The 25,113-nt window shown below is 41.2% G+C and overlaps 1 protein-coding gene across 4 annotated transcripts in view; it reads right to left on the minus strand.

Annotated features, from left to right (window-relative positions):
- TANC1 (tetratricopeptide repeat, ankyrin repeat and coiled-coil containing 1) overlaps nucleotides 1–25,113 on the minus strand; it is a 175,329-nt gene that overhangs the window by 31,180 nt on the left and 119,036 nt on the right. For all 4 annotated transcript variants that reach the window (XM_077272891.1, XM_077272893.1, XM_077272895.1 and 1 more), the window contains 10 exons: nucleotides 23,423–23,548; nucleotides 22,712–22,993; nucleotides 21,625–21,776; nucleotides 21,235–21,466; nucleotides 20,357–20,523; nucleotides 16,785–17,392; nucleotides 13,086–13,194; nucleotides 10,447–10,569; nucleotides 4,650–4,886; nucleotides 395–580 (listed from right to left, as the gene is read on the minus strand). In XM_077272891.1, coding sequence (XP_077129006.1) covers nucleotides 395–580; nucleotides 4,650–4,886; nucleotides 10,447–10,569; nucleotides 13,086–13,194; nucleotides 16,785–17,392; nucleotides 20,357–20,523; nucleotides 21,235–21,466; nucleotides 21,625–21,776; nucleotides 22,712–22,993; nucleotides 23,423–23,548 — 2,222 coding nt within the window. The remainder of the gene's footprint in view (nucleotides 1–394; nucleotides 581–4,649; nucleotides 4,887–10,446; nucleotides 10,570–13,085; nucleotides 13,195–16,784; nucleotides 17,393–20,356; nucleotides 20,524–21,234; nucleotides 21,467–21,624; nucleotides 21,777–22,711; nucleotides 22,994–23,422; nucleotides 23,549–25,113) is intronic.

Here is a 25,113-nt window from a genome sequence, read left to right on the forward strand (position 1 = left end):
CCTGATTACGGGTCGTTTATGGTACTGCATCTCCGTTCCATTCACTTCAGTAGGACTGATATGCAATAAAAGGCACAACCTGTAGTCGGGGTGGCACTCTTGCTAAAAGAAAGCAGACATATTTTCGTATTCCAGACTGCACGTTCAATTCAAGTCTAGTGGGACCGAATAGAAATCAGATGGGTTATGGGGGGCACCAATCACTGTTCAATCAGGTGATGTCAGGGGAGAGAAGGATCAGGAAGTTGTTAATTTATAAGGAAACATGCACGCTCAGCTGAGCGGATCATCCATGTGTATGGGGGAGTAATGGCGTATTTGGCAGATAGCCCTTAGACCCCTGACCTCTAACGTGCAGCAGTGAAGTCCTGATGGAAGCGGTTGATGCCGTTACCTCCGTGTGGCCCATGCTGGCCGCTGCCGTCAGTGACTGCTGGAGAGCGTGGCTCCTCCGCACATAATTTGGCTGCTGGCTGGAGGACGTCCAGTCACAACTCAATAGATACTGGAGGATATCACAATGGCCTCTCAGAGCGCTGTGCACCAGAGCACTCTGACCTTTCTTGTCGATGTGATCCACCTGGAAAAAACAAAGAAAAAAAAATGTTTAAGATATCAAGCCTTGCACTTATCCATGATTACCTATTCTCCAACTCAGAGAGCTTAGACACCACCAACTAAAAATACATACTTTTAGGCTATGTTCACACTGAGTGGGTTTTTTTTTCTCAGAAGTTCTTTTGAACAGAAATTCTCCAAAATCCACAAAAATTGCTTCTAAAACTCTGGGAAATTTCTTCCAACACATTTCTATGGGAAATCCACTTTGCTGTTCATAGGAGTTTTTTTATTTTATTTTATTTTTTCATAAAAAGTATTTCAAAAACTCTTGGGGGTGGAGAAAGCATTATGCTACTACTTTGTCCTCTGACTGCCCTGACCACAAGCACACAATGCAGCCTCAGCTCCCCCCTCTCCCTGCTGCTCTGCTTAGTGGCCATGTGGCCTGATAAGTGCTTGATCCAATAGATCAGGATCTATATTAAACCTACTGATAGGGAATCTAGATCATGAGCCCCAATGGGGACAGTGCAGATAAGGTTTGTAAAGTAATGTGGAATTCATGGCGGTATATAAGAGGGAAAATAAATAATATTAGCACAATAATAGTTCTACTATTAGTGGCCTCATTGATTTCCATGTGGACACGGCCACCCAGGGTCGGTAGGGGGCATATAGACTGGAGAATTAGGAAAACACAAATCGGAAAGTAAAATACATTTATTAATTTTATTCATATTACCACATCCACCTATAGTAAATTTTGGGATAGTCCGCACTTCAGGACATGCTTTTCTAAAGGAAATCTGTCAGTAAGATCAACCCTTTCCCCCAAACCTCATAAATGGACATACAGGTATTTAAAAGGCAAATCCATTAACACCTTTATATCTTTTATCTGTTGCTATATTCCCGAGAAATCTGCATTTTATTTCTTATGGAAATAAAGCCATTAAGAGCTTTGGGTGTGATGGAGCACTTAAAAATGGATTTCCAGGATTAGGGATCAAGTTTGCAGTCACTTTATGTGACTGCAGACTTCTGAATGCTTACAATGTGCCAGCGCCGGGAGTCAGCAGGCGCATATGCCCGCAAGTCAATCAGTGAGTGGAAAAAGGCTGCCATGAGAAGTGGTGAGTTCTCCTTCAATGGAAGTCTTCAAACAGAAGCTGGACAGACATCTGTCTGAGATGGTTAATGAATCCTGCACTGAGCAGGGGGTTGGACACGATGACCCAATTCTACCATTCTATGATAAGTATGCGAGTTGCATACGTGTGGTCACGTGCCAACTAGACGTGTCAGACATTTCTAGCTGGAATGTGCCCAGTTGTGTGCAAAATGTATATTTGCGGCCACATGACCGCTTGCTTCCGGCGCAGTCACCACAGAATCTTGACAGCGCGGTGAGGATTTAGTCTGCAATCACAAAGTGCAGCCCCAAGCCTGGACAACCCCTTTTAAAGGAGCCACTGCCTGAACTTGATTCCTTGCGTAGAATCATCATCTTTAGCTTGATAGCTTGCTGTCTGATTTCCTTGCATGGCGCCATGCAGACAGTGGGCCATCAGTCCAGTTAATGAGGCTGAAAAACAACCTCAGGAGGCAAAGGCTCGGGAAGTGCTCTGTCACGCCCAGAGCACTCAATTTCTTATTTGCATACAAAACTTCAATGCCGATTTCTCAGGAATGCAGCAACGGATATAAGATATAAAAGGTGGCAATGGATGTAGTTTCCAAAGATCTAGGACATTGGGGGGGTTTGATCTTGATATATTCATGATCTTAAAGGGAATCATAGTATTGAAAAAAAAATGGATCTATCCAATCAATCATGGCTGCCAGTGTGAAGACATGCAAGAGACTTTCAGCATTACTAAAAGCTGGAATAACATTGTAACACCAGTTCAGGAAGTCGATCGTCAACGAGTGTCATTAAAAGAGGAAGTCCCAACATCTGCTGATTATTAGAAGGAAGGGGCGCATTACCATCCGGCAGCCACAATCCCACACGGGGCGCCACAGACATGGGAAGTGGGCTCTGCACGCTCCAATTACAGCCGTCTGGTGCTGTAAACATCACAATGTTGTGTAGGAGGGGACTACGGCCGAGCGTGTAATTACCCGGAATATTCCAGTATTGCGGCCGCGCTGATTGGCTCGAGTTCACATTGGTGTCACTTTCCACATTTCATACAGGACATAAACCACAGAATAAGCGCAAACATTCACCAACGACTGGTTTATTGGCTAAATGCATCTGCAAATAATTTCCTTTACGTAATTGTTGTATTATGGAAATATTTGTTGTAATTCGTAAAACACATGCGATTCAGAGACAGATTGAGGAATGTGGTCACAAAGGACAGAAAAGGTAATTTATATTATTATGTTAGTGTATCTAAAATACAGGGAATTTGCAAATAACCTCGGTTAAAAAAAAATGTGCCCAACAGCTCTTATGTAAAGCTGTGTGTTTCCATGGTTACAGACTACAAACAAACCCCATGTAGTCTGATTCTGAAGTCACCCTCTTGGTATAAGACAACTTTAGCTTAAAAGGGGCAAATTTTCCGCACCCTTTAGAGGTTAACTATACAATATGGGTAGAAATAATTATCCCTTCTACTCCAAAAAGCTGGAGTCAAAAGTCACAAGTGGTATTTTGCGCAAAATATTGCAACTTTTGTGCTAGCAAAGACACTTTTGTTTATTTTTATTTTTTTTAAAGTGGGAGGGGTCGGTAAAATGGGGCATAGTCAATGGTTATGTGACAAATTGGCTATACTGCATGCCAGTAAACTGGTGTATATTGGTGTACATACAGTTCATATCCTGCATAGATGTCAGTTTCTGTTACATAGACGGCCCAAAGAAGTGCTAAATAATAATTTAGAGGAGTATAATTTGATACATTCCCTCCTGTATGTGTTACATACTCTTAAAAGAGAATCTGCCACCAGGCATTTACTACCACATCTGAGAGCAGCGGAATGTAGAGGAAGAAACCCCGATTCCAACGATGTGTCACTTACTGGGCTGCTTGCTACAGTTTTAATAAAATCACAGTTTTATCTGTTTCAGATCTACCAGTTCTCTGAATGCTGAGCTCTGTATAATCCCACCCACACCACTGATTGGCAGCTTTCTGCTTATGCACAGTGTACACAGAAAACTTCCAGCCAATCAGTGGTGTGGGCGGGGTTATACAGAGCTCAGCATTCGGAAAACTGATAGATCTGCAGCAGATAAAACCGTTATTTTGCAGCAAGCAATCTAGTAAGTGATACATCGCTGGATTCAGGGTCTCTATCCCTACTTCATGATATTTTCAGATTAGGTGACAAAAACCTGTTGACAAATTCCCTTAAAGGAAAACTCCACCAACCTATGATCCACAACTATGACGGTGATGTACACTTTTTTTGGTAAGGCTGGCATTCCAGTGGATGGTTTTCACCATCACAAGCTTAATGTGAACAGATCACAGAATATAGGGTGCGGTTTTCAAAGCATTTTTAATCCATTATGTTGCATCGACCGGAATATAAAGACACATCATTACTGTCCTGGATATTAGGTTGTTGGTTATTTACCACCTAAAGCCTCCTGACCGTTTCTTTTATGAATATCTAGCATACAACTTCTTACCCTTTTATTTGTGGTCAGTAGTGATGAGAGAGTATACTCGCTGCTCGGGTGGTCTCCGAGCAGTCACAAATACTCAGAGATTTAGTTTTTGTTGACGCAGCTGCATGATTTACAGCTACTAGCCAGCCTGAGTACAATGTGGGGGTTGCCTGGTTGCTAGGGAATCCCCACATGTAATCAAGCTGTCTAGTAGCCGCAAATCATCCAGCTGCGGCAAGGAAAACTAAAATACCCGAGCAAATAGTATACTCGCTTATCACTAGCGGTCAGTGAACTGGGCAAACTAAAAATGTTCATATTCACCGACCGCTTGGAAATGGCGAGAATTGAAACCCAAATACAGTAAACTGAAAGTGGGCATTTTTGGTTGAAATAAAAAGAAAAAAAGGAAAATGTAGACTATCATGGAGAAACCAATCAGAGATCACTAGTGCTACCTTGGCTCCTTTTTTGCAGAGGAGTGACACGACGCTGCAGTGTCCAGAGGCGGCGGCGTAGCACAGCGGTGTCATTCCACTTTCTGACGCTCCATCCACAAAGGCGCCATATTCCAGCAGAAGGCTGACCATTTCCTCGTGGCCCAGGTGCGCCTGCACACACCCTATAGGGGCGTTGTTTAAAACCTCCGTCCGGTAGTTCACGTTGGCGCCGGCCAAGATCAAAAGTCGGCTCACCTGCAAACAAAATCAAGGCATATGTTAAATAGTTGGATGCATGGATGATGTACGGGGTTTGTGCAAATTACTAAACTCGGCTACAGTCACTATATATTATATATATATATATATATATATATATATATATATATATATACATACATACATACACCGTATATATATATACCGTATATATATATATATATATATATATATATATATATATATATATATATATATATATATCTCTAAACCAATAAGTGAGCCTAATGATATATACCAACGTAAGGCAAAACCTACAAACATACACAAAAACTATTGCCCATAATTCTGGTTTAAATAGTATATACTTTATTATTTATCAAAATATACCACAATAAAAACACAAAAGGTAGATAAAAACAGAAAACACAAGTACAGGAACAGGACCGGTGGGTATGGCTACAAAATATGGCTAAATACATATCAAATACATAACGGGACTACATAGTAGTTTATCAGTTTAAGTAGCAGGCAGCAGCCATCAAGCAGAAAATAAATATAAAGTGCATCAAGGTAATATATGTGGCAAAACCACAATCAATAGTGTAGAAGCATAAATAAAGTATGCCAGAATGCTACTGCCTGCCGCATTAGCATATAACACCAATGGAACCCATATGTAAAGTATATAGCATATGCTTACCTAATAAAAGCCAAGAGCCAGGGACCCACCACACCCGACGCGCGTTTCGCTATGGAAAGCTTCGTTTTTATTGTGGTATACTTTGATAAATAATAAAGTATATACTATATAAACCAGCATTATGGGCAATAGTTTTGGTGTATGTATATATGTATATATGTATGTATATATATATATATATATATATATATATATATATATATATATATATATATATATATATATATATATATATATATATATATATATATATATATATATATATATATATATATAATCACTGCTGCAACCAGATAGCATACACTTCACTTCTTTGTCTATTAGGGAGATCTGAAAAAATGAGCTCTGTATAATGAAAGGAGGCCAATGAATGTGTAGAATGTTATAGGACTCCGCCAAGTAACCCAATCCGCCCGTCGGCTGCTGGGTAATGCCAGAACGTCTGGAGAAGACATCAGCAGCAGCTACACAGCAAGTGCAGCTCCAACCTGCAAAGAAATCTTTCCTCAAAGTCCAGGTTCACTTTGAGTTCCAATATCTACCGAGTGTCCATGCAGATAAGTACAAGCTACGTGTCCTGCGACACTAGTGAAAGGAGAACAGCAGGCAACAACCGCAGAAAAGTCCGGGCACAATGGTGTCCAAGTCTTTCATTTGCCCTCCCCATACATAAGCTTTTTTTCTGGAGAAAGCAAATGATTATGGTGTTTCACTTAAGAAAAAAAAATTGCAAATTACCTTTTCCTGGAAGGGAGTAAAACTACCGTATTTACCATGGGTCACCTTGCCTGGCGTGCAACCCTTGTGCCCTCATTCCAGTTCTTCTACATTAAAGATGGCTGCCACCGTGAGAAAGGGAACGTGTAGCGGTTAAGTCTCAACCATGCCTTCCTTTTAGATTTAAGGGGAAACAATTAGGTCTGGCGTCCAGTCTGGTCCGGTGGTCCATGTGGCAGCCAGACCACAGCATTCTTCACTTCTGTGGCTGGGTTCTTCGACCGGCATCATGGGCATCACTTGCGCTTATTAGGCCTAGGAAAGCGCGCAAGATGCCGGGCGTAGAAGTGAAGACTGCATGAAACTTCTTGCTCAACGCCCATTCCCCTACTTTTCCTATAGAGGCGTGGTTCAGACGTACCTCGGCCAGATGGCGGCTATCTTGGATGTAGGAGAACAGGAAAGCCAGTGACCAGGTAGGTGATCCTTTAATGGGTCAATAAGATGGGTACAGCTGACAGTCTAATGCATTTAGGGTCCCCTGACATCTTCAGCTGATTTCGCGGACCATTGATCCTTTTGTTCTCCAACCAATAAGCCGGCCCCAGAGGAGTCTGATGGTGGTTCTCTCAGAGAACACAGGAACACTTGGCTTAGTGAGCGCTCCTATGCACCGAGGAGTTCTAGGACAGGCAAACAATTGGCCAACAACTATCTAAAGTGTATGGGGGCTTTACCAACTTGTTACCTCCACAGGTGGCACAAGCCAGATATTTTACTTTCCTTCCAGGAGAGTGCTAATTTGAATGAATGAATAAAGAAGCGGAATCTCCAGGCAGACTATCGCCGTCCCGAGCATTACTGCCACATGGAAGGCAATCCCATGGACTTGTCCGTAAGCCGATGCCTCGTTGGAGGCTGCGTAGTAAATTCTCACACAGCAGATTCATCGGGGAGTCTGAAGGAGTTTTCATTTGCCATAATTAAATTAAACTGATATTTAATACACTGAGCTTTGTAAATGACTATAGCAGTCAATGGAAGAAGCCAGGCAGCGGAAAAGGCCGATGGCTTTTCCACCACATTCGATATTTCACTTCTACAGAGCTTGGCAACTGCGACCGATATAAGAATATGAAGAATGATTTGTTACAATATACTCAAAAAACATTACATTTTCCATACAATACGTTTCTTCTTAAAGGGGATCTCCATTTTGGATAATGACTACTAGTTAGAAAGCCCTTAGTAATAAGCTGGTCGCAAATTTTCTCCCCAAAGGCTGAATTTTGAGGCAAAGTACTCAAATTCCCAAAGTTCCACTTATCACCAATCTTCCCTATCAAAGTGTGGGCGGTTAGGGCATGAACATTCAGATGAGGACCATAACAGCAGCAGCGGATGAGTGTTTTGATGATGTAGGAGGCAGTGACCTGTCCATTCGCATGATGTACTATGTAAAGAAGGTAAGAAAAAAATCTAAACAAAGTAAATGCCATAAATGCAATTTTGTAACATGCAAATCATAGCTTCTTTTATAAGCCAAGCTCAGGATCCCTCATCAAAAGGTTATGTATACCTTTGGACACTTTATTATTTGTTTCAAAATGCAATCTTCAACATAGACTTCATTAAAAATATTCTATAATTCTGCAGTTTTAGATTGTCAGTGTTAGAGACAGCATCGAGGAGAATGGTAGGGGTGGGGGGTTAGTTATACACAGATATCCACAATGTGGAGAGGGAGAAAGTACACATTGTCAGGGAGTGCAGAAAATACAGGCTATAGAAAAGGAAATAAGTGCAGGATAGAAGCTGAGCTGATACACATCCAGCCTGTATTACTGGAAGAGACACTCCCATAAAAAAGCTGAAAATTTGAGACTGTAGGGTCCTGAAACTGAATGAAGAAGTGAAGATTGCATCAGAAACTTAAAGCAATTTTGTTAACATAAGGTTAATAAAAAAATGCTTTTCCATGTGAAAGGTGTCCATCGCTTTTAAGTCTCTCAGAATACAGAGACTGCTTTTCTGAGCTGAAAATAAAACCCAAGTAATAACAGCCATGGGATTCCCTGATTCTGATATGTAATGCACACAAAGCAGTGCCCAGTGGAGTGGAAGGCATCTCCTTTGCCTTGTGAAAGCCCCACTTGTTTGGTTTAGTTAATCCGGCATAAAGTTTCAGATGCTGCTAATCTCTAACAGAAGACGACAAAACACAGCAATTACTGCGCAGTTGGAGCAGCCCCCCGTAAGCATAACACCATATTATTATTATTCTGTACATTGACATGTGCAGAAAGTACAGGAAAGAAAAAAAGAACAGACCTGAATTAATGAGGAAAACAAAAAGTCAACAGTCTGCAAAACGGAAAAGGGTGCAAAGTACGTTTTCTATTCTATAGCTGCCAGGCCTTACTAAAGGAGGCACAGATTACATGTGTACAGTGTATCTGCAGAGCAGATCAACATATAGTCAGCTATTACCAGGCATCAACTGAACCATTTTAGGATTCATCAAAAAGTCTGAATTATCAGATGGTCACAATAAAAAATTAGACTTTCGTATTAAAAAAAAAAAAAAAATGATTAACAGGAGGTGACTTTTTTCTTTAAAAAATGCATAATTTGGGCTAAAAATCAATTTTTCAATTGGGTTTCATTAAAAATTTTGAACCATTTGCATTCTACAGCCTCTGTGTTGCACTGTACTTGTTGGCTGAAGAATGAGTTAACTGAGAATTTGTCAGTGAGCTCCTTCTGATGGTCTAATGGGAGAGTTTCAAACTCCTCTTAGCTGATTTATGATCACAGACCACATTAAAGAATTTGAAGCAAAACAGAGGCTATAAAAAACAAATGGTGCCAAATTTTTTAATGAAGCCCAATTCCAAAACGGCTTTTTACCGTTCCATATATGCATTTAAGAGAAAAATCAAAAACAAAACTGATCCCTTGAACACATTAGAATACCGGCTAAACTTGCTGATTTTGCTGTTTGACATATCGAACCCTTATTTTTGGAGGTAGGCGGTAGTAGCTCCCCTCACTGCTTACCATTTCTCTTACTGGTTACCTGATTATTCTCTTCCTTCCAAATTTGTACACAATGGCTCAAAATTTTGCTAAAAAATGTCATTTTATGCCTGCTCACAATATATTCTAACTAAAGGGCTATTGCCAGAATCTAAAGTTAACCCCTAAACACAGGGTAGGGGATAACTCGCTATCATTGGGGGTCTAACCACTAGGACCCCAAAGTTATTTAAAAAATGGGGCTCCCATCTTGGATTGAACAGAAATGCAGAGCCTGGTTTTTGGGATCCAGAACTTGATTCTCTGGATCACTGAAGGTCCCAAGATATGGACCCCCCCCAATGTTCAGTAAATAACCCCCTAACTTGTGGATAGGGGATAACTTTTGATTCTTGAAGTCTATGCAGTCAAGGAGGTGGACACACTGCGAAGCCAATCCATTGGTGATTTATTACCACCCTATATGGAGTGATTCACGCCCCTGAGGAGCCGTATTATATCATCATCATAATTCAACGTGAACATCATCATCGTCTATTGAGGGGCGAGTTGGGGTGTCCATATATGCATAAATATATACCCAAAATAAAAAGGATTTCCTCTTTTCCCAATTAACTGTACTATTGTGGACTGCGCCTGGTTTTGTAGCTTAGTCACATTTGCTTATAAAGGGATGAGCTGTCATACTAGACACAACCCCTGGACAAGAGTGTCGCCGTTTCAGGAAGAAAACAAAAAAAGTGACCCCTTTTTTATAATCCCAGACAACCTCTTTCATTCTGCCAAATTCTTTCTATCCCTTTCTTGCCATTTTCTATAGAATATAAGTCTTTTCAGTCTCCGAAGTTAATGGCCATACATCCCCTAGTTCTCTTCAGCTCCGGCTGCCAGAACTAAGAGCACAGACAAGTTTTGTGGAGTGCGAGGCATGAACGGATCTGTAATGATCTCACACAGTTCATGTTCCTCTGATGTAATGTCTTGTCCACGTACTCGGATATTGTTAGGCTTCTTCAGTTCACTGCCATCCAAAGAGAGCAGGCTCCAAATCCGGATTTGTGGTGAAGGGCTTGGCTGCTCCGATGTCCAACCGTGCAACCAAGTTCATCTACGGCAGATTTACTGTAACATCATTACCTTAACATTCGGGGTGTACAGGTTCCGGAGAGAGGCGAGCGCCGATGACAACCCGTCTGTGCTGTACCCGATCCACAAGGCCTGCAGAGTGCTGGAGGAGAGCCCACTTTTCTTACTGAGGCCCTGCAATAATTACAAGGAAGGTCATCAATACACATCAGCAATGTTCCCCAAAATCCAGAGACTAATTCACAGCATTCATTTAAGCCAACAAGTAAAAAACCAACATATTTTTCGTTCTGTAGGACGAACCTTACTATAGGACGCATCCCAGGTTTAGAGAACAGAAAAAAGGAAACATATTTCATACTAATTAAAACTTCCCTGGTGGTGTAAAGAAGAGAACGGGGGTCAATATCACCAACTTTAATTTATTTGGGTAAAATAGGAGGAAAAAAGATGTATGGTTTCTCTGCAGTATGTCTATTACAAAACATATAGCTTTATAGTATGCACATTAAGTACAATCTGCAGTAGCTCTGCTACATAAACACACACAGCTCTGCTACATAAAAACACACACACAGCTCTGCTACATAAACACACACAGCTCTGCTACATAAACACACACACAGCCCTGCTACATAAACACACACAGCTCTGCTACATAAAAACACACACACAGCTCTGCTACATAAACACACACAGCTCTGCTACATAAACACACACAGCTCTGCTACATAAAAACACACACACAGCTCTGCTACATAAACACACACAGCTCTGCTACATAAACACACACACAGCCCTGCTACATAAAAACACACACAGCCCTGCTACATAAACACACACAGCTCTGCTACATAAACACACACAGCTCTGCTAATTTCACCCACCTCCCTGCTAAATAAACACACACCTCTCTCATTGATAAGGAAGAGCACTGTGTGTACATTCTCCTTGATCACAGGAAGTTTTATTTCTTAATAAAGTGTGTTTCATAGTCCACAAAATATGTTATACCCTAAGAGTTGATTGTGGGGATTCAGGTCCTGAGATCCCCAAATTGCTCCAACCAAGCAGCTGATCCTAATGCACAAATAGCGCAGTGTACGGGGCGAACTATGGACCCATGGTCTACAGACCTTTATACTCGTACTTATAGGAATTGGGATTGTAGCCGTCATGTTCGCCTTCCAGCTAAGAATTGGCACAACAAATATTTATTAAAAAGCAGGGACATTAGGGGCCATGCACATATTAGACATACCATCTCTATAGCCACTGGTTGTGTTTTTTTTTTTTTTTACAGAACCAGCAGATCATCCAAAGTGTATGGAGGTGTCCTAATTTACCTCTATGGCACACACTGGGAAAAAAGGATTGGTCATCATTTTGTTCTCAAAGCAAACAAGTTCACTGCCAGATATGTTGGCACCAATATTTTCTGAGCAGGGAACTCCCTCTACGATTTCCATATGTTGTGAACAGTAATTACCTTAATTAACAAATCCAGTTTAAGGGTATGTGCACACGTCCGGATTTCTTGCAGAAATTTCCTGAAGAAAACCGGAAATTTTCTGCAAGAAATCCGCATTTTTTTTTTGCGTTTTTTTCACGTTTTTTTTTTAGCATTTTGCAAGCGTAATTAGCTTGCAGAATGCTAAAGTTTTCCAAGCGATCTGTAGCATCGCTTGGAAAACTGACTGACAGGTAGGTCACACTTGTCAAACATACTGTTTGACAAGTGTGACCAACTTTTTACTATAGATGCTGCTTATGCAGCATCTATAGTAAAAGATAGAATGTTTAAAAATAATTAAAAAAAATTTAAAAAAATGGTTATACTCACCCTCTGCAGCCTCCGTTCCTATAGATGCCGGTGTGGTTCAGGACCTTTGGTGACGTCACGGCTTGTGATTGGTCGCGAGCGGTCACATGAGCGGTCACGTGACCAATCACAAGACAGTGACGTCATCGCAGGTCCTGAACCACACCATCTATAGGAACAGAAGCGGCAGCATGCAGCGGTGAGAGGCGGGAACACTCTGGGGACATCGAAGGTGAGTGTAGGACTATATTTTATTTTAATTATTTTTTTTTGACCAATTATATGGTGCCCAGTCCGTGGAGGAGAGTCTCCTCTCCTCCACCCTGGGTACCAACCGCACATAATCTGCTTACTTCCCGCATGGTGTGCACAGCCCCGTGCGGGAAGTAAGCAGATCAATGCACTCCTAGGTGTGCGGAATCCCCGCAATTCCGCATTTTTAATGAACATGTTGCTTTTTTTTCCGCGATGCGATTTTTTCGCGGAAAAAATTGCAGCATTTGCACAAAAAATGCGGAATACACTGTAAATAATAGGAGGCATAGGTTAGCGTTTTTTTCGCGTTTTCATCACGTTTTTATAGCGAAAAATCCTGAACGTGTGCACATGGCCTAAAGGGGTTTTCTAATTTTATAAAGTGTTGCATATCTGTAGGCTATGCCCCAGACTTGATTGTTGGGGGTCTGAAGTTTGGGATCCCCCACTGATCCCAAGAATAAAAAGTCTGCAGTGCTTTATTTTCGGGATCAGTGGGGTCCCAGCGGTCAGATGGCCAAGGTCATCAAGTGATGGCATTATCCCCACCATGTGCCATTTCTTTATAAGATGAGACAATTACAAGAGTAATATTCATTTTCACAAAAATTACCTTAAATATGTGCGCTTTTAAAATATGATGGCCCAGCTCCATGGTCTGCTGGCGATTTAGCTTCCCTTCTTGCCGAGAAAACATAAATGCTAAGAGGGCATGTCCATTCCTAGATAAAGAGAAAATAAATATACAACAATGAAGAACACAAAGTCAGTTATATTTAAGAGGTCGTTCCAAGGTTGGAAGTTATCTCCTTTTTTTTTTTTTATCCTGGCATTGTACTTGGCTTTCTCTTATGAAAGATGCGGTGGTAGGCATCGTTAACCTCTGCTTGGGGTTGGTGGAGGCCCCATCGATTGGACACCCGGCAATCAAGAAATTACACTACTGTTCAAAAGTTTAGGGTCACTTAGAAATTTCCTTATTTTTGAAAGAAAAGCACAGTTTTTTCCAATGAAGCTAACATTAAATGATTCAGAAATACACTCTATACATTGTTAATGTGGCAAATGACTATTCTAGCTGCAGACGTCTGGTTTGTAATGCAATATTCTTCATAGGTGTACAGAGGCCCATTTCCAACAACCATCACTCCAGTGTTCTTATGGTACTTTGTGTTTGCTAACTGTGTAAGAAGGCTAATGGAGGTTAGAAGACCCTTGAAAACCCTTGTACAAGTATGTTAGCCCAGCTGAAAACAGTTTGGCTGATTAGAGCACCTATAAACCTGACCTTCCTTTAAGCTAGTTGAGAATCTGGAGCATTACATTTGTTGGCTCCATTAAACTCAAAATGGCCAGAAAAAAAGAACTTTCATGTGAAACTCGACAGTCTATTCTTGTTCTTAGAAATGAAGGCTATTCCAATGTGAGAAATTGCCAAGAAACTGAAGATTTCCTACAACGGTGTGTCCTACTCCCTTCAGAGGAAAGCACAAAAGGCTCTAACCAAAGTAGAAAGAAGTGGGAGGCCCCGCTGCACAACTGAGCAACAAGACAAGTACATTAGAGTCTGTAGTTATAGAAACTGACGCCTCACAGGTCCTCAACTGGTAGCTTTATTAAATAGTACACGCAAAACGCCAGTGTCAACGTCTACAGTGAAGAGGCGACTCCGGGATGCTGACATTCAGGCAGAGTGGCAAAGAAAAAGCCATATCTGAGACTGGCTAATAGAAGGAAAAGATTAATATGGGCAAAAGAACACAGACATTGGACAGAGGAAGATTGGAAAAAAGTGTTATGGACAGACAAATCCAAGTTTGAGGTGTTTGGATCACACAGAAGAACATTTGTGAGACGCAGAACAACTGAAAAGATGCTGGAAGAGTGCCTGACGCCATCTGTCAAGCATGGTGGAGGTAATGTGATGGTCTGGGGTTGCTTTGATGCTGGTAAAGTGGGAGATTTGTACAAGGTAAAAGGGATCTTGAACAAGGAAGGCTATCACTCCATTTTGCAACGCCATGCCATACCTTGTGGACAGCGCTTGATTGGAGCCAATTTCATCCTTCAACAGGACAATGACACAAAGCACACCTCTAAATTATGCAAGAACTATTTAGGGAAGAAGCCGGCAGCTGGAATTCTATCTGTAATGGAGCGGCCAGCGCAGTCACCAGATCTCAGCCCCATTGAGCTGTTGTGGGAGAAGCTTGACCGTATAGTACCCAAAAAGTGCCCAGCAAGCCAAACCAACTTGTGGGAGGGACTTCTGGAAGCATGGGGTGAAATGTCTCCAGATGACCTCAGCAAATTAACTGCTAGAAAGCCAAAAGTCTGCAATGCTGGAATTGCTGCAAAGGGAGCATTCTTTGACGAAAGCAAAGTTCGAAGGAGAAAATTATTATTTCAAATAAAAATCTTTTTTTCGAACCTTGTCAATGTCAGGACTAGATGTTCAATTCATTTGGCAACTTATTTGATTAATAAAAGTATGAGTTTTCATGGAAAACACAGAATTGTCTGGGTGACCCTAAACTTTTGAACGGTAGTGTATCTCCTACCTAACCCTTATAAAAAGGGAATCTTTTACTAAAATCAACCCTCTCAAACCACATACCTGGGGGTATGCAAGTCTTTGAAAACTAAATCAATCAACACATTTATATATTTTATCTGTTGCTGCGTTCCCAAGTAATTAAGAGTTTTAATTCCTATGCAATTGAGCAGTTAAGTTCTGTAGGCGTGGTGGTGGTTGGACACCCAGCGAACAGCAAGTTATCCCTTATCCTATGGGTAGAGAATAACTTGACATTTTGTGGAACAAACATTTAATTACTGAACTTTCTGGCAATGTGGGTTTTTTTAATTTCCCACTGAAGAAATTAAAAAAAAAATAAATGGTGGCATGTACACAGCTATATGGTGAAAGTTTAGGGGTACAGAAAATGTCAACCTTCAGCATGAGATCCATTCAGGGCCTTTAGACTGGTAGATACAATTATAAGCATGTATTTTCTAGGCAATGAGCTGACACGGGGAACATCTCCCTCTTTCAAACTGCTTAGCTGCCACAGTCACTACTGATCGCAGCATCTAAGGGAGTCACAAGCCTCAATGAACAGTTATCTTCGAAACAGGATGCTACGGTGATAATTACTGCACAGCGGATGCGGAATGTATTTTTTCCCAATTAAATTTCACTGCATATTTATCATGGAGCCAGCATGCAGTCTGCCCATGCACCGCACCGGTCAAGGCTGCTACAATTTCTATTTAATTGGTGAGCGGATTAACTCTTTTTGCATGTTCAAAAATGGAAACAGAAACTGCGATATAGGTGTGTTGTAATAGTGGGGTGGTGGACGGGAATTACTAACCGTGATCTATGGTAAAAACACTGGGTGGAAAGAATGTAAAAGGGTCCCAATTCCGGGCTGGAAAAATTTTCAGAAATCAGGAAGCCATTGCAGCTTGGAATTTCCTTTTTTTAGTATTTTTTTCTAGTGACGTCTCATTTGGCAAATAAAGAAAAAAGTCAATCTGGCCCCCAGAAAGGTCTAGCATGCCAAGTCTGAAGACACTTGTCCAGTTCAATTAGGCTTATTTAACATCTGGTTTTGGCATATGTTTAGTGTGTACGCCAGGAAAGCTCCTGATATGCATGCTAATCATGCTCATAGGTCACCAACATAAGTCAAAGAGACCATTAGGCACTCTGGGCCGGCATGTATAACAAACACATGCTTTTTATTTTCACTGCATAGGAAAGTGTACTCTATTGTGCAGTGTATGTTTTTTTAGCCAATGACCACAGGTAATATCAAAGGTATACACTGAGGATTACTCCCAATATATACCCCCGACAGGACAAGGAGTAAACGAGCCTAACCATACTGCCCCAATGAAAAGTTAAACCACTAATACAGATGTTGCAGTGTGGTTCTCTAGGCCTGAAGACTGGAGAGAAGACAGAAGCTCCATCTATCGCTATATTCTTCCACATGGAGGACAAAGCTACAGTACCTTTGGAAAAGTATCAAGCAGTAACAGCAAAAAAAAACAAACAAAAAAAACCCACAAAACTTTTACAAATCATTATCCAAGGCTGAGACTGCCTCCGATGAGCAATTCTCACTCTGGAGGACTACAAGCGTGCAATACTTCATTCCTCCTCTGGGAGTGCTGCAGTAAAACTTAACATTTGCTGCCAGATTTCATCTGAGCCTGAAGTCAGTGGGATACTCCTTGATCTTCAAACAAATGTTATTTCTGATGAAAAAAAAAAAAAGTTAACGCATGAATTCTGGCTTACCGTGGTTCACATAAGAACTGTGCACTCTCTCCATCGGCCCTCCATACCAGCCATTCCCTAAAGGATGGGTGACAAAACATGCGCGTCTTGTCCCTTCTCTTGATTAAAAAGCAGGAGAGCAATTCCATACGCTGTTGAAAGTCTTTCCAGTTCTGTTCGGAGTAAATGCTGCCGGCATTGATGGCCTGAAAAATCTGCTCGTCAGTCATCGGGTGCAGTGAGGCCAGCGCCAGGTTCAGAATGGGTAGCGCTTTCTCGAAAGCCGAATTCGTCATGAACTTCATGTTGCATTGGAGCAAATAAAGCTCGGAGACGGAAACCGGCACCACCTTGTAGCTGGAGCTCTTGATCACCAAATGGCCCCTTTCGAATAGATCCAAAGTGAGCTTCAGGTAAAGATAAGACCCCTGGCTCCTCATCACCAAGTGATCGCACAGTTTGCCGAAGCTGCTGGCATCTGTTTTCCCATTTAAAGAGATATTGTTTGCAATTTCCTGGCTAGTGCCGTGTCGGTATTGTATATAGGCCGTCAGGTCGTTGTAAATGTCTTTGTTCTCGGGGAAATCATCTAAGGAAATCTTGGACAAGGGCAGTGAACTTGTTATTTCCTAGAATTAAAAAAAAACAAAAACACACATTTGTTAAAAGACTTATTACAGCGCTAGAGAGCTCGCACCCTTCCACTTATGGCGCACTGTAATTCCCAGCATGCCAGCTAGGTTGAATGAATAGGTGCTCGGCAGCTGCAGGTTACATAAAAGTTGGCTTATAGGATTGGCAGATGGCGGGCTGCTTTTAACACATGAAAATGTAATCTGTTGGACATCAGACATGTGACAAACCCGCCTGATGTCTGCTCCAAGACGATGCTAACTGTTTTCCATTTCCCTCAAAGCGCATTTAGTAAATTGCATAGCAGTCAAACATGAGAAGTAATGTAACTGGGAGGATCAACAATGACTTAGAGATATTCTGGCAACCGAAGGAGGATTACCAACGAGGCCATAATATCTGCGGCTCAGAGAAGAACGCCCAATATGTCAGTGCTAAGAGCACGATTTAGCAGGAATTACCTATGGGCAATATCTTTACCCAAGACATTTCCTTTATTCTAATCTTTCCATATGGATTTAAAAAGCAAAGAAAAAAACATGGCCCAATATTATCTACTTTGCCATCACATTTATGTACAGCACTTATCCAATATTTTGTAAATCGAAAATCAAAAAGGAAGACTATTCGATTTGGTTAAACCTCTAAAGCTAAGGTCGTAGTCGACCAAGAGTCAATGCAAAAATTAGACCATAAAAGGGGTTTTCCAACCTTGGAGTTGAAGTCCGCAGTGTGTGAGATGTCAAGATTCTCCAGTGCGAGGCGAATCAGTGACCACGAGTATATGATTAGCATACATGAAGGCTTGCGTCAACTAGACATGTGCAGCCTTGCGCATTACAAGTTAATTAAGTCCGGAAAGGTTTAGTTGGAATGTGGCCGGAAGGATGCAAGTCACATACTTGCAGTCACATGATCGCTGGTTCCCGGCACCGGAGAATCCCGACAGTGGGCACTGTGCACGCTGTGAGGATTCAGAAGCCTGCAGTCACAGAGTGCAGATCAAGGCCAAGACATCACCCATCCAGCAGAGTAAGACCCACAACCAACTAAAGAGCCATCATGAGAGAACCACCTTTTTTTATGATGGTACTGCCCACGCCAGGTAACAAACAGGTACATACAGTAGAATCTCCCATAATATGGCCATGTGTATGATGCCTAATGAGGCCATGAGTTAAGGAATACTTGGTAACTCTTCCAATTTTACTAGGAAAATTTAATGGGCAAACCAGCTTATGCCAATGCAGGTGGTTTGGGGTCATATCTAGACATTTTGGGAGTATTACTTGGTGGTCCCAGAACAAAGTTTAAATGTCTCAGTTTTTGCTACCCAATTATTCGTAAGTATGTTAAAGCATAAATGTAGCTTTGGATGACAGTATTAACCGTTCTGTTATATATAAGTGAGTGGTGATGTCCTATACGAGCAAACACACAGTATGGGAAGTTCTGCTCCTCAAGGTTCCTGTAGAGAACACTCAGAAGCAGCAGCGTAGGGGACAAAGTACAACAATAAAGAGCAATGTATCTGCGACCATTATGCAGCCCCTGAGGTGGCAAAGCAGCTGCAGAAACGTTCCACAAGTATGCGATACCCCAACTCTGATTTACCAGTCAGAAGTGGGGGAATGCTCAGACATTGAAAGAACCTTAAATGATTGGTCAATGCTCTACTTGGTCTCAAATTCTACATTTTATTAGATTTCTAATATTTAGGTGAAAAATGGAATCTATTGGGAGACAGACAACTCAGAGCTGATCTAATTTCACTTTTCTGGTTTAGCAAGTCAAGCGTGCTTCTACTTCGGCTAGCTCAGACATGTTACGGTTTGTGGGTGGTGACTTATGAACAAATATCAATATTCCTTGTGAACGAGGTCATTAGGAGGTTATTAGTAGGACAATAGCCAAGTAAAGCAACAGATGCAAGTCTAGGCAAAGCTTAACAGTCCAATTATAGCTGCATTATACAGAGATGAAGCAGAGCTGACTTAGTCATTTGGCATATCGCCTATATCGGAGAAGACGTTTCCCAAATTTTGCCAACTCTAAAATGTTATATTTCCTGATGTGAATTCCATGCTAGTCTGGTGATCCTGATAGTGATCCAATCTTTGTGCCCCGCCATTGTCCTAGCACATCATATCCCATATATTAGATATTCCATCTATCTAAACATCCAATGTATTACATCAGCACCAATGACATCAAGTACATGAGCCGGTAGCAGCGCCGCATCAGAACATCGCATGTCAGCTTAACCAAGACTGTATGTACAATCCAAGGCTTAAAGTTAAAGAGTAATTTAACTTTTTAATTAGTAAGCTTTTCTAAAGCTGAAAAAGCTGTTTCATCTACTGTGTTCATGCACTTACAGCAGCTGTTTGAACTGCAGGTCCAGCAAACATCCATACTCCTGTGTAAGCTTCTATGCGCCCCTCCATTGTGCTCAGACGCCATTTATAAACTCTCTGCCTGTCTGAGCACGGGGACGAGGTGCAGAAAAGCTCACACTGGAGTACGGAGATATGCTAAACCTGCAGTTCAAAACAGCTACTCTAAGTGCAGGAAAAATGCAGTACAAACAGCCCTTTCAGCATTGAATTTGATAGAAAAGAAAGCAAAATAAAAGTAAAGTAATAGAGAACATTAGAAACATTCTTAACTTTACAAGACCGCTCAATCGCTAAATTATAAACTATTAGAGCACAGAGTGGAGAAGGGTCCTCAAAGCTGGTAGGTTTAGCCTGTCCATTATATAAATATATATTAACACCCGAGGTTCAGCCAATAAAACTATACTACTCAACCATTTTTTACGGGGCACAAACCATGATTATTAAAACAGTTAATTGACAAAGTTACTCTAAACTATGTAATCTGGAGGAACATATGAAAATCAGTCAACTTTTAAAAGTCGCTAACAGAAAAAAAAAAAGGATTCAGCGTGGATTTACCTGAAAATTAGATCGCACCGTCATAATAAGTTTTATCCAGGGTGGAAACGATGGAACTATTTTGCTTATAAATGAAGCAATGGTGTCGCCATAATCCGGTTTGTGGAATTCAGCTTCATTTAAAGCATCAACCAGGATAATGAATTCTTCCTCTGGGATCTTCCGCTCTGCAATATTAATAGAATACAATGATTACCCAGGTGGTCACACAAGAAACTGGAAGGGGGGAGAAAACACCACATGCAAAAATTATTTTCCATACATGCAGACCTATCGGCATAGTGGTGTAATCTAAAGCTCATGGGTCCAAATGCAAAATGGATAGAAGAGCTTGTCGCCTACAATACTGTTATAGGGCCCCCTCAGGCACAGATCAAAAGTCTACGCCCTTGCACAGATGTGACCCCAGTCTATTGACCTTACTAAACTTGGGGGTCAGCGTTTTTCACTTTTTTTCTATTTTACTTAAATTGCGGTCAATGGCATAAAATATAAAATAACACTAACTTTAGCAATACTCTGCCAAACCAATGCTGAAGCTTTCCTGGTATCCTGCCAGTGTCTGTCTCCAGCAACATAGTGTTTGCATGACATGTGACTGCTGAAGCACCTCAGGGGTGTCGACATGTCACAGCAACAGCCTGCGATTGGCTGGAGTGGTCAAATGCCAAATCATTGCTGAAGTCCAGTGAACAGAATGGCAGGGGTCCACGGAGGCATCGGCATGAGAGGCAGGTGATAGGTAGGTAAGGTATTACTCCTTTTATATTTTTATACCATTGTCATCCATAATGTTAAAAGGGGTCTTTACAACATCATGATTTTTTTTATTTTTTTATTTTTTTGCAGCTGAGTTTCCAGGTAACTTTGCGACCTACCTCGACGGAGATTTGCCATTGGCTCCAGGACTCCTCTTCTAAAGGCAGTCAAAGGGTCCTGCACACAAGACCGCAGGCTAAGCATGCTCTGCAAATGAGGTTCCCTGATAAGCAGGTCCCGGTAAGCGGTGAGCTGATGTGAGCGGCACAATAGAGCTGCCACACTGTGCACAAACTCCGGCACCAGGCAAGTATACGTGTTATCCGCCTGACAGTAATGATAAGCAACAACCTGTGGACCAAAACATACAAAGAGGGATGTGAGAAAGGCTTAAGAAAAAACAGTAGTGTTCTAGATTAGGATTATGCCCATTCAAGCATTTTCAAAAGTCTTTCTTAGTAATTTTTGGGAAAAAGTGAAGAACCTTATGAAATAAGAAATGGAGATACCTTAGAAGCCAGATGTTTAAGTGAATCATCCATCATTTTTTGGTGCTCCGGACTTCCACAAGAGCCCAGAGTTTTCATTGTGTTTGCACCACACATACCGAGGCTCAGCGGAGATGTTTGAGACAGGGGAATCTCGGGGGCATGGTCGTTACCTACCCAAACAAGAGTAAAAGAGAAAATAGTTAAAGACACAAGTCTATGAAGTTCAACCTGTCCCAACTAGTTCTCAGCCAAAATGAAAAAAAAGGGGCAAAATGTTGGACTCAAACTTTACGCAAAGTTTGCATCTTTGATGACAACGTGAAATCATAAACTGGCAAAAATAGAACTTTGTGCGATAAGTTGGACAAGCAGTTAATAAATCAGCCCAAATGTGTAAAGGAAAACATACAGAATGGATCTGGCAGGAAGGACTTAGGCTATTAAGTAATCTAAAATAAATGGCCTGGAGGTTGAGCAAATAGTTGAGCCAAAGGAACGATCCCAAAATGGAGAAAGTCTAACTTGTCTTTTGGCAACTGGATGTCGTTTCCATGGAGGGATATTTCTTATTTACAGTGTGAGATTTTCCTGGCAGGAGCAGGTGGCTCAGCAGCAAAGCCTGGTACCTCCAAGATTAACTGCAGCTTTTTCTTACGGAGACCTGCCAATGCTTCCTGGGAAAAAAAGCATGTAAATGATCTTTCCTCCAAAAGGAAAGAAAACGCCTGTTCTACCGTTCCCCTTTTCTTGGAAGTAGCTACCCTATAAGTTGATGCCTGACTCTTTAGTTGTAGACAGTTTTCATACCCCTGGTGGAGATATAAATTTGCATATTTGTTTCCCAGAAAGCACTGCTTGACCTGTAAAACTCCCTAAGCCAGATGGTGGTCATCGCAAACTGAGTTTGCAAAGTAAGACAGGTGAAAAGCCAACATCACTCCTGTCCCTGTGACAAATGTAATCAGCTTGGCTTTATCCCACACGGGAAAATGGACAAAAGTTAACAATTCCTTTAAGGATATAATTTTCTTTTTTAAAGCATGATCAGTGCATCAAGTCAGATATAATGTGAATATAGAACAAGTCTATATTACAGTTAACAAACCTTTGGGAGAGGTACAAGGGCTATTTGAGGCAATCTGCCTCATTCGAGTCCCATGACAGCTGAGCGCCACCAACTTAGAAATTACTGCCGTCTTTCCAAATCCAACACTGCCAGCAATCACGACTCCCCGATTCTCCGGCAGCTCTGAACAACTCAGTTTTTCCTCTATCTCCTGAAAGAGCCAGCCCCTTCCAATAAACACTGAGTCTGTTGTTATACTTGGCACCTCGAACAACAGCGGCTTCAACAGAATGTCCTGTGGCTTGTAGGGGACAAAGCGAGCTGCAAAAGGGATAAAAATAATCTCAGAGGAGAAAACGGTAACCCCTCACTTCCCATCCCCCCAAAAATGTGAAATCAAAGAGGTAAATGCAGTCTGGAACAGTTAAGGGTTAAATTAAAATGAGGCAATATGATCAAACTCCAGCAAATGACACAGTGCTCAAAGGCGGACTACAGGGGCACCGGTACATAGTGCCAATTTATTCCGAGACTGCCAAGAGCAGTCAAGTGCGAGAAAGGCATGATGTGTGAAAACTAACCTAGTTTCATTTGCCAAGTTGAGTTTCTTTCCTTAGAAAAACATTTCTAAATTAGAAGGATGAGGTAGAATATTTTCTTTTGCCAAAAAATCATTGCATCATCCACCAAACCAACAGAGGTCTTAGATTTAGCAATGACCACTTTGCGTTGACCACGATTAAAACCAACCTTTGATTTCCTGCTGCACACGGGTCCCTGCTGTGTTATGCCAGGGCATTCGGATTGATGTCCTCAGTGGCGCATTTCTCTGAACATCTAAATAACTTAAGTCTTCCAGTTTTGTGCAACTTGTAGCTGTAAGAAAAAGTGAGTGTTCCCTATTTTTATTTACCATTTTATGTTCAGAACTAGTGCTCAAACATTAAGGCTGTGTTCACCTGTCATCCTCTTCTTTGTGAAAGCAAATATTCAACAAGTGAACACAGCCTATAAGAGTCTGGACTACACTGCAATACAACACAAACTAATAACGCAACCCAAATTAAGGAGTCTGGTGAAAACATGACCACCTATTCACAGGATAAGTGACAACTTGCTAATCAGTGGGGTTTTATGGGGACATCCCTGTTACACAATGGAAAGTGAGGTCAGATTCGTGACCACCTCTCCTTTCTCTTTAGAACATTGCTGTAAAAAAAAATTGAGTTCTGACCCACACTAGTTGGATTGACTGGTGGTTGAACATGCACATTGCATGTAAAATTACCCAATCTGCTGATTGTGCAAGTCCTACCAGTTGGACCCCGGCAATATATAAGTTATCAACCTGTTTCATAAATTTTCACAGATATTATAAACGCAATAAATACTAAAAATTAAAAAGAGAAAACAAGTACGGGCAAAGTCAGGTAGATTTAGGCTATAGATAACATTTACATCCAAGAAGTTCTGAAAAAAAAAAAATCAGCCTAACGATATAGGACTTACATATTAGATGACCTTCTCAAATGTGCCAACACCAATGTGTCTCTATTGTTGCCAACAGTCAGGTTTTATTATTTGTATTTGGCCTTCTGACAGTGCATGTAAAAAAATAATAACTATAAGCCAAAAAGCAAAAACTGAGAATCTGGAAAAAGCAATTTTTGCCACTTTAAAACGGTGAACCAACGACCATGATTTTGGTTTCGGGTGGAGAGAACGGAAACATCTAACGCCACTTTAGACTATCTATATCCAGAGACTAGCATGCACTCCAAATTAAATTCCTTGATAGTTTTCCTTCTCACCAACCTCTTTACTGTGAGAGTGGGTGGTCTTCAGGGGCTAAGATAAACCCATTATCTTTCATCACTTACCCACCGTTCTCATGGCCGGCATGTCATAAGTAGTGTTATTTCTAACCGCGGTCTAAAGAAAGTTGACTGTTTATTATTGTATTAACTAGGTGGCATTACGTCTGTTTGATCTGCGAACAATCCGCAGATATTTATCACGTTGACATCGACCTCAACTACTCTGTGATCTTGTCGCTGTTCACAAAAGCAAACATATGTCCATAAAAGTATGTATCATGCGGTCTGTTTATTTCAAGCGATGAATGTTTTGACGAGTCCCAGCTCAATGCCCCAGCCGGGATTCCACGGATAATACAGTCAGATTATTTTGGAAAATGTAAAGCAATACCCCTGTAAGATTTTTCAGCATAAGGCACATCTAACAATACAGAATTTCAGGTGTCCAACTGGAACAATTCTTTCAGACCACTCAAATGTTTTTGTCGTATTTTTTTGCACTTTTGAAGACCAGAAATTCCTTATGTTAGCCTCATTATAATGGCCAAAATACTTGTTAATTACGCTGAATGCAAAAGGATTTGAGCCCAATGAGCCACCAAGCACTTGACTTTCTCTTAGTTG

Source organism: Ranitomeya variabilis, chromosome 7 (genome assembly GCF_051348905.1).
Source record: "Ranitomeya variabilis isolate aRanVar5 chromosome 7, aRanVar5.hap1, whole genome shotgun sequence".
Lineage (NCBI taxonomy): Eukaryota > Metazoa > Chordata > Amphibia > Anura > Dendrobatidae > Ranitomeya > Ranitomeya variabilis.